Source organism: Callionymus lyra, chromosome 3 (genome assembly GCF_982586985.1).
Source record: "Callionymus lyra chromosome 3, fCalLyr1.hap1.1, whole genome shotgun sequence".
NCBI classification, from domain to species: Eukaryota; Metazoa; Chordata; class Actinopteri; order Syngnathiformes; family Callionymidae; genus Callionymus; species Callionymus lyra.
This window is the reverse complement of record NC_141820.1, coordinates 37193546-37204263: the sequence shown is the minus strand read 5'-3', so window position 1 is coordinate 37204263 and position 10718 is coordinate 37193546. Positions and strand designations below refer to the sequence as shown.

Genomic DNA, 10718 nt, shown 5'->3' with positions numbered 1-10718 from the left:
TGGGGGTCCTCAGTCAGTCAATAGCTGGGGACTGAGATCATCAAGTGTATTTTTTTTTTTAAATGAACTCATCATTCAACATTTCATATAAAGGTGGCACTGTTTTTCTCATTTCTTAATTCTTAAAACTGCTCTCAAGGATTCAGGTTCCGCTGGTTCAGCTAAAAAGTCCTGTAGGTGTGTCTGAACATGTGGGAATCAAACATCCCAATGTCAATCATCCCAGACTTGATCCGGAACTCTGACCTGAGTCACTGCTGCTGGTGACACGCTCTACAGGAGGTTATAGCTTTCACCATCGGCTGCCGGAAACAGGAAGTGACCCCGGTCTAAGGACACGCTCGGCCTTCTGGGTAATCATTGACTCGCAACACGCCACGGCTGATAAGAGAGTGACACTGTAGGAGGAAAGTATGGACATAAAGGACGTGTAAACCAGCTGATATGATAGGACAATCCTACTTTTGAGGCCAAATAGTTGTTTATTTGTTTCACTCTCATCATGTCTTAATCATGCTTTTTGAGTAGCATTTTTGTTTTGTATACGTCATGCATGAACAATGTAATCATTTTCAACTACAGTCAGACATTTTCAGCCGCTTATCTTCTCAATAATCATATACTGTACTTCGAATCATACACAATTTATTTTATATATACATCAAACTTAACGTCTATTTTCCTCAACACATCTCCAGGACTTACTGTGGTAGCTGTAATTGGTAGAATGCATGTTCATGACTTTTCTATGTAATTTAAAGTTATATGGAGTATTCTTGAAGTTTAGGAGTCATATCAGTTCTTTGTAGACCTTCACACTGGTTAGGTGGATCTGTTTACCTTCATTATTACCCAGCTTTCTGTAGGAAAACGTATTGTATTACTTTGGAAGGTGTCACTCCATATTTCCATACCATATGACAGATGTGGAAGAACTAACAAAATATCCAATGTTCTTAACACTCTTTCAAGTATTTGGACATTTTCATAATTAACGCATTTCTTGCCACTTTATTATACTTACTTATTTAATGAGGCGTGATGTATTTATACGTCCTCTTTCCATTTCACCTTTTTAAATGAATAATAAAGTCCAAAGATTTTCTCAAAATATGCACCAATATATTTTTATCACCAATCATAATATAGTACTGAATTCATTTTCTTGAGAGTCTGTTTTTATCCAACCAATCTTTATTGATTTTCTTTTCCTTATCCTTAATCAGACTTTCAATATTCTCTCTCCTCTGTTTAAAAAAGTTGTGATATCTGCAAATAACCTATGATTCATTTTCCTAGGTACCTTATGTATATAATTAATGTAAATTATAAAATAATTGGGTCTCAGTACTTATCCTTATGGAACACGTTTTAATTTCCCTCTGATTAGATTTGATGCTAGTGCATCTTACAGAACACTAGTTAATGCCAAAGACATTGATCTTTTATTCTTAAATCCAAATTGGTTACTATGCAGTAACTTGTGATTTTCCATGGAACTGTCCAATCGGGTACTGGAGCTCTAGCTGACAAAAATAGTAAAAGTATAAAGATTAACCTTGACGTTTGTGAATGTGTTTCTGTCTTTATTTGTGTTTGTGTAAGTGTGCGTGTCTGTGAGAATGTTTGAGCGTCGTAGCCTGTGCCTCATAGTATGAGACACAACACAAGGAATACTACAAAAACATTAGGGTCACCTTGACCCAGAGACAACACAAGGAATACTACAAAAATATTTGTTTTTTTGTCTTTGGGTCACCTTGACCCTGAGATAACCCAAGGGTTAAGGGTCAACAGTTTGAATGAATAAGATTGTAATCACAAGGTTGTTTGATTCAGCCACAAAGAAAGACGGCAGCAGATCTCTTGAAGAGCTCTTGAGCAGGACCTCAGGGGAGTGCCAGCAAAGTTATGAAGTGACAAAGTTGTGAAGTGATTCGTCGCCTTCGCGGCCAAACTTCTCACAGCGATCACGTTTCCAGCAGCAGGTCGGCGCCTGAAGCTTCGATCTGGACTTTTTGTCTGGCTCAAGAGGGCGTGGCGCTCCGCATTGCAGCAAGTTTTTTGGAAACTATTACTGGTGATGTGGGAGGTTGGTGCTACCGCTGGTGCGAGTGGCGCAGAGGACGAGCCATGCAGCTCCTACAATGACGCCTCCCACTCGTGCTGCACACCTCCTCACTGGCCTACTCTGAGAGCAGTGGCCTGAGATGAAACCAAGAGAGGCCAGGGGGCGCCGGAGAATGCACGCTTTGTCTTTGCTGCTGTGGAGACAAGGAGGGAGACGAGACAGAGGGGTCCCGATTGCAAATTAGCAGCTCGGACCCTTAAAACTGAGATTCCGTTTCACCTTCACACCATCTGACTTCATGTTCAACGTTAATCATGCTTTTAATGAGAAGGTCGTCGGAATAATCAAAGTGATCTACAGCGAACTAAATATTAATACCCAATAATCTCATTTCAATTCCATTCAAAGTTAATGGATTGGAGATTGTATTTACATTTATGTAAAAGAAAACATGTATTATTAGTATTAGTATTAATAGTACTAATAATAAAAAACATTTAGTAATAAAATATATGAATATTTTTAAATGAGGTTATTTCCTAATTTTTGTGTTTTTCTTTTTACATTTTGATTAATATATAAAAGCACTCTGAATGCATTTCTTAAACCAAATTAGGGGAAAATTATAATTAATAATATAATTATTTGAAAAAAAAGAAAGAATGCATAGCAGTGAATATGCAATGTTTTATTTATTCGTGTGTGTGTGTTATAGAGAAATACAGCAACATGAAGTTGTTCCACCTCCCTATAATCCCTTCAAGCTAAATAACACACACACACACACACCTACACACAAACACCCACACAATATGACTCCACAGGTCATTGAGTGCAGCTTTAATTTTGTCGATATTCAGACGCTCGCCTGCAAAGTAATCGATGAAACACAACTGAAGCTGTAAATTTTAATTTTTACAAGCTTTCCAGTGACAAAAAAGTAAACTAAAATTAATCTATATGAATAAAACTTTAAACACAAAACATACAGCAAAAGCTGACTCGTTGGATTCTAGATAGCATATTGGATGTAAAGAAGTCTTTAAAAAAAGTAGAACAAAAGTTAAAATCCCAGTCAATCTCAATATACTGTACAGTGTTTGTGTGAGAAACACAAACAGGTCCGGTCAAGTTCTGAATGAATTGAAATGATCACCTGAGAAGAAAACAACAACAACACGCAGGCGTGTTAACTAGCAGGTGCCAGCTGTGTGCCGCTAGCATGCCACCTTAGTAATTAGCTTCTAAGCTAAAACACATTGTTTAACCATGATGTTTGAGGAGTACTACCGTAGCAGGTGGTGAGGAGGATCAGCACCTCTAAGTGTGTAGCAGGAAGATGTTGAAACGATCACTTTAAATATATCAGTGATTGACGCTTGTGAGTCCCTGTGACAAAAGCTTTAGAGCTCAGTCATCAGACAGAGACTCAGGACGTAGCTCCTCATATCACTGAGCCAGGTGAATTGTTGTGTTAAAATGTCACAGAATACCATATTTAATCTGATGCAGTTTACTACATAAAAAAAGTAATTATTGAACATACTATAGGTGCCAAGTTCAGATAATCAGATAGCGTTTTTGTGTGTACAACTAGCATGTTTAAATGTGTTCATAACAATAATCAACATGCAGTACACAGTTTAAATAAACGTATTGCATATACACTTTAATCTGAAAGATTTAATATACCGTAAACATTGCATTAAATAATTTATTATATATATTCGACTATATTTATATATTGGCTGATGTGAAATGAAGCTAAAAAATATTTTACTCTGCTTAACTATCATGTTTATAAAAAACTTACAATATGGGACTGCATTGTATTGTCTCTTGCTCTTGAGGGTATTGTTTAATTTCAGATTATAAATATCATAGCAACAAATAAATATTTTTGTGAAAAATATGGTGAAGCTAAACAGAGAAAGGCACAACTATGCTAGTTTAAGATGGAGGACCTCATGCTTTGACAGCAAACCTCTTCTGACATAAATCTTTTATTTATTTATTTTTTAATCAGTAGTCGCTACATATGTGGTTTGTACAGACAAACAGTCTGCACAAAGTGTTGCTATATTCATAATTTATCACTTTTTTTTACACTATCTAATTTTAAAATGTTTGTGCACTGGCTAGTTAGCATAAGAGCTAACACTATAAATAACCATTTGTGGGAAACAAACTAAAACAAAGATTTAGCTCATGTTTAAACTTGTTCAAATATCTGATAAATACAATAAAGGTAATACGTGTATGTTTTAACCATAAAGTGTGTATTTAGTGAATAAGGATAAATAAGTGAAACAACAACTGCAAATGTCCAGATTAATAAAATGGAGGGCGAGCATTATTTTAATAACTAACAACCTGCGCGTTGTTATGTATAAATAATATATATATCCAATTTTTTTTACAATTGTATTTAGCGAATTTTATTAATCCGCGCCCCGCTCCAGTTCATTGTTTTATTGTATTTCAGCTAGCAAAGCAACTTAAAAATGGCGGAGGAGGCAGAGAGTTAGGACAGAAATCCGCTGATTTTAGTTGGCGGATTATTGTGTGGTTAAAAATGGAGCTGATTTTTATTTATTTATTTCTGTATGTGTCCTGAGTTGCAGCTCGGTTGTATAACGGGGCGTCACCTCACTTGAACTTGACGCATCTGGTTCACCGGCGCAGTCTGTAGGCTGAGTGTCCCCGTTGAACCGAGCCAGCTGCCCGGGGAGGGCGACGGCGCAGCGCCGCCGAGCACCATCGCTCTTCCGCGGACACTCCAGCAGCTGCCGCCGTGTCGTCACCTTCAGACCCACAATTGAGATTATTTGCGGTTCTGCTTCTTTTTTATCCGGACCAGGATGACGTCGCTTGAACTGGGAAATATAAAACCGACAGAAGAACCCGTTGAACTTCCCGGTGCGTATGCGAAGTCACAGTCTTCCTGTTTGTGTTGATCTTTACAGAACAATGCCAACAAATCTGCACCTTTAAACATATAAACCAGTCATTTTGTTTCTATTTGCATCGACGCGCGTTTTGTTTACCTTTAAGTCTGGTCCTAGAACGCGACATCGCTTTATACTTTAAAAATAGGATGTTAATATGTAGGTCTTTGGATGACAGGTTGCTAATTCAGAATGTAACAGGAGAAAAGGAGGTCGTCTTTTCGTGCCCTACTTTCCTCTTAGTCAGCCATAATCTTTCCCTTTGTTGTCTATGAAACAAACCCAGAGAACACATCCATCCATCCATACATGTGCCCCATTTGTTAACCGAAATGTGCTTTCTCTTAGGAAAACTAATATGACAATATGAGAGCTGCCACTGCCATTAAAACATACTATTAACAATAGAAACAGACAAAAAGGTTGGTCAGTTCATCTTTACTATAGGTGTATAAACACAGCATATACATTCATAGACACCTCAAATAGTTAGTGAGATAAAAGCCTGAGACTACATCCAATATTTATTGAAGCAGGACAGCCGAAAAAGAAAACCAGAGCAAAAAGCAGCTGTAACTTACGGTTCCGTTTTTATTATTAAAAAACAAGTGTGACTGGAACACAAGAGAGTTAAAAGTTATTTAGTTGTGAATGAATCACTGCATGTTGCCTTTCTTTATCTTTTACTAATAAATGAAAGACACAGGAGTGGACATTCTTCTGATCCAGAAAAAAACAACAACCTCTGCACATTGATCTATGGATATCTAAATTCAGTGAAATAAGTAACAGAAATCTCTAACATGTGAGAAAAGTATTGTATTCACACGTTTTAAAGAAACATGGCCGAGAAACCACAGAAAATGGGGCACAAACTGAAGCAGAACAACAACCTGTCGGTTCCTCGGAACTGTAACATACATGTAACCAGAGATACAAAAAGTCTGAAACCTATATTGTCTGTTTTTATTTAATTACTAAACATTAGCTTTATATTAAATTAAAAGCAAGAAGAACAGTATTTTAGAGTCACATGTTAAAACTGTGTATTTTGAATTTGGCAAAAGCTAATTGTGAACAATTATTTGGCCTCCGTGGGCTTTGAGATTTGTTAAAGACACAGGACAGAAGATTCTAAATGTGCACAGCAGGGAATAATTAAAAGATATCAACCTATCATCTCTGGTATTCCAACGTACGTTTATTTTCATATGTAAGTGTTAAAAATCATTAGAAAATTAATAATATCTGCAGAAGTAGGGGAGGAAGATTCTGACAAACAAAATAAAATGATAAATTGATCTGTTGAGGCGTCGAAAAAAGTGTTTAGATGCAAGAGGAAACCTAAATTATTATTTTAGCCAAAAATAATTGTCCGTCCACATGCCTGACGTGTAAATACATTAATCTTCAGCGGAAAATATATAAAATATGTAAAAGATTTGTAGAAAATGTTTATAATGGTAAAATAATATTAGGTCAATTTAAGAAGTGGTTCATTTTTAATGATTAAATATTGATTTAAAACGGTCAGTTACTTAAATTACCACATCAACAATATAGTTAAAAAATAAATTGATCAATAAATGATCAATAAAACTGATGGTGATGCACAATAATTATGCTAGCATTTTCCGGAGTGAAAATATGTGCGGATGTGCACGACACACAAATATGTGAACCACAACAACCTGTCGACTATCTGAATTGACACCACATTTATTTTCTCTTCAAATGCTTAATGCATTACACAGTATATTATATAATAAAACGCTTCATATACAAAAAGGTAAGTAATATAATTATATGAAATTAAAAAAAAACTGTAAGGGATATCAGCAGCTTATTTTAAAATATAATAAAATTACCACAAACAGATTTCTAACTTTTAAAAACTTAATATATAAATATATTAATTATTGACCACAAATCACTGAACTTATGTTTTGCCCCAAATATTAATTTATTAAATTTACTTTAGAATAAAAATAATTTGAATGTGAAGGTCCACGTTTAGTTGATGAATAAAAAAATATAAAAATATGTACAGAAAAAGTAATGTGTAGTTAGTTTTATGAAAAGTAAAAATGCCTTTATTTTGTAAAATTGTGGGTTTTAAGTTAACTCTTTCACTTCCACATCACACTGCTTGTGCAGAAGTGTTCCCATTTTTAAATGTGTGTTTTTTTTAACACATTGCTCTTGTGTTTTTGTCAACCGTGTGTTTGCTGTGCAGGGTCAGAGTTGTTTTAGTCTCGGTTACGCAACTTTATCCAAGTATTTCTTTACCTCTTTCATGCCTCTTCATCTTGTAGCTTTCCAAAAGCAACCCGATGCGCTCCGGACCTGTTCTCCATAATGTTTATAAAGCACTGTGACGCTGCGGGATTATGAAGCGTCATAAACAGGAAAACGCCATTGTGTGTTTTGCTGCACACACACACACACACACACACACACACACACACACACACACACACACACACACACACACACACACACACACACACACACACACACACACACACACACACACAACAAGCTCATTCCCTCTCCCTGACGAGCTGTTCAGGATGAGGAGTGAGTATATGTCCACTAGGGGCGCTATGTGGGCTATGTTAGCTCGACATGGTCTTCGTCCACCACCTCCTTCTGCTCTCATATCTCATGCAATTGATTGAAACTCTAAACGAGAAGCTTCTCTGAATAGTAGATTGGCTGCTATGGCAATGTGGTGTTGCTTCTTTAAGGCCGTGATGGGTGTGGTGGGGGATTTTATTCGCCAAAGGGGGGCTGTTGCTGCCGTGTGGTGTGTCTTGTAGCATTCATAAGGGGATCTAAGACTACATTTTTTCATTTGGTTGTTCATGCAAAAAGAGATAAACATGATTTGTTCTGCTAACTGTCAAACTTAACATGGTGCTTTATAATGATACTTTTAATGAATTTGACTCAATGTAATGTATTGATTCTCCCGGTATGTTGCAAATAGGACTATTTAAGCTGGGTGGGTGCAAATATTAACTTAAGTATCAATTCATTGAATTATAACTATTTATTATTTATGTTTCAGTATCAACTTCTCAGATTTAGATAGTGATATTATGATTGTGTATCACATGATGTATATAGTTTTCAAATGAATCAAGGTGGTATGTACTGTACATGTATAAAGAAAGCCACTCTAAATATATATATATATTTTCAAATATCGATATTTGACAGCACTGGATCGATTATTTAAATAGTCCATAGTTATATTTGTTACCATTGATCTTTAAGGGTTTATAGTTGATTAATGTCAGTTTAAAAAAAAATTCTATTTTTCTACAATTCACTTGCAACTTTACAGTTGCTATTAAACCTCTGGCCCCTAGATGGCAGCAGTCATTACGTCCTACGCAGTTAGATAAACATTGAAAGTTCGGAGATGACTGAGCATGAGAAGATACAGTCGACTACAGCAGCTTTTAAAGCTGATGCTTGGACACGTTTTGGTTTCAAAACAAATGAAAGCAGTTACGAAAAACAGTATATCAATACATCAAATATACCACAGCCCTCCTAGTGTATCGCAATATATCTCAATGTATTGTTCCGTTGCCCCTGTAACGTGATACGTATAGTAGACTTTTATCAGTGAAGTTTATTTATTCACATTTGTTAAATTTATTCCTATTGTATGAATACTCCCATTGAACCTTACAATTTATGGTATATTTTATCCCTCTACAAAACATATTGTGATGCTTATATTAAGGTACAAACCTAAACATTAGAAGTAGAACAGCAGAAGTCATATTGTGGTGTATGTATCAAAACATGACATGCTTTGAGTTCTATCATCGTGACGATTGTGTGCTTCATTCAATGCCATTTGTTGGTCAATTTACTGTTCTTTTACTAGTATTTTTTACTCTGCAGTAAAGTAAATTTATAGAGTAGTTGATCACGTTTTACTTTCATCTTGGCCTCTCTTTAAAGTTGTGGGTCAGTGTGGCAGCTCATGAGTACGTTGTTTGTGTGTTTTACGTCTGTGAGTTCTGATGGTGTGTTTGTTGTTCTGGTATTTCTCTGCTGTCTCCAACAAACACATCACAGTCGAAATCTCAACGAAGGGCATTTTAGTGCCTGACCTAATTTCTCTGGCAGATGAATCCACCAGTGAAGGCCGTTCTCTGTGCGTGTGTGTGTGCATGCGCGTGCACGTGCATGTGTGTACGTGTGTGTGTGCACGCTGCTCTGGGTGTTACCTCCTTGCCTCTCTAACAGGAAGCTGATGTGGAGTTCAGCTGAGGACAAGGAAAAGGCCTTTTCTTTCCACTGTGAATCATTTGAGAGAGCGAGAGAAGGAGGGAGAAAAAAATGGAGAAGGGAGGGGGGGAAGGCGGGCATGAAGGAGAGGGAGAGAAAGGAGCAGTCGGTTGCATTTATGAATGCTCTACAATCTGGCCGTCTCTTTCTCTCTCTCGCTAATGTTTTTAGTTTTCACATCTCACGCCTGGTAGTATTGTTTAAAGCACAGTTTGAAGGACAGGCAGCATATTCTGGAGGTCACCTACCAGATTATGGCCAGTCTTTGGAGGCGTTTTAGTGCAAGAGAAGAAGAATGAGCAGTTTTTTAACTAGCCAGAGAGATAGATAGTTGGTGCTGCTGCAAAGAGAGGTTGATGAAAGAACTAGGGGATTTGACAAGAGAATGAGACAGAATGATAGTAAAAGTAGAGATATGTCCAGTGTGTTTTAAGTACAAAGCACAATTCCCGAAATACACACACACCGTCATACCGAATTATTATGATAATGTTCTTGATGTATCTGTTGAAAGTACTGATTTATACAGTAAAATCTATTTGTCTTTATTGAAAAATTCACTCATATGTTTAGTCTAAAAAGTCTTGACGCGAAGCATATCTGTGGTTAGCTTGGAAATATTCCCTCGCCCCACATCATTACACAAAAGACACTTTGGTTGTGTCCTTGAATCACAAACAGACCGCCATGTTCCCTTCTGTCATACATTTACCTTCCATCTGTACCCATTTCTGCCATTCTTTTTCAATTAAAATTGTCTCCTTTTTGTTACATTTATTTATTTTGTCACACAACTTGTAAACGACTTAGAAGGTTGCAGGTTCATTTCCAGCCCAAGTTTGTATGTCCACATTTTTTGTGTAGGTGTTTTCTGGGAATTCCTCGTTTTCTCCCACTGTCCAAAAAAATACAGATGTTAATCAGAACTCTCAAATGTAAATAGGTGTGTGTTTGAGTAAATAGTTTTTGTGTCTATGTGTGACTCATGAGTCACGACAGCAACTTGGTGTCGCCTGCCTCTTGCCCGAGGTAGCTGGGATGGAATCCAGCCCTCCATAACCCCAATAATGGACTCAGCCGAACAAAATGAATGAATATATGTTTGTTTGTTTCTTTCTCTTTTGTTTGGTAATAATAAGTTCCACACAATAACAACAATAACTAAAATGTATCTTGATCTTGATTCCTTCTTTGTGTTTGTGCAGGAGATGCGAAGGACATGAGTGCAAAGATTTGGAAGGTAAGTTAAAGAAAACCTTACAATGTATCTTGAACAAGAGAGACCTTTAAGATGCTTTATATTTTCATATTAATATAAATATGTTAAAACATGAACCGAACAGTTGATTTACAACGTGTTGTAATATATTTTGGGTAGAAAAAGG

General features: G+C 36.5%; 1 protein-coding gene across 6 annotated transcripts; it reads right to left on the bottom strand.

Annotated features, from left to right (window-relative positions):
* Window positions 1–1565: 1565 nt before the first annotated feature.
* On the bottom strand, window positions 1566–7456 carry LOC148084673 (uncharacterized). Of its 6 annotated transcripts, none has more exons than XM_087787817.1 (3): window positions 7309–7456; window positions 4720–4947; window positions 1566–2264 (listed from the first exon to the last, which is right to left on the bottom strand). In XM_087787817.1, exons 1-3 carry the CDS (start codon window positions 7315–7317, stop codon window positions 2187–2189), a joined length of 315 nt encoding a protein of 104 aa, XP_087643943.1. In that variant the 5' UTR covers window positions 7318–7456; the 3' UTR covers window positions 1566–2186. The 6 variants fall into 6 exon arrangements, 5 of the variants coding, with proteins under 5 accessions (XP_087643943.1, XP_087643945.1, XP_087643942.1 ...); XM_087787819.1 differs by having other exon boundaries at window positions 1566–2261; XM_087787816.1 differs by having other exon boundaries at window positions 4725–4947.
* Window positions 7457–10718: the final 3262 nt, after the last annotated feature.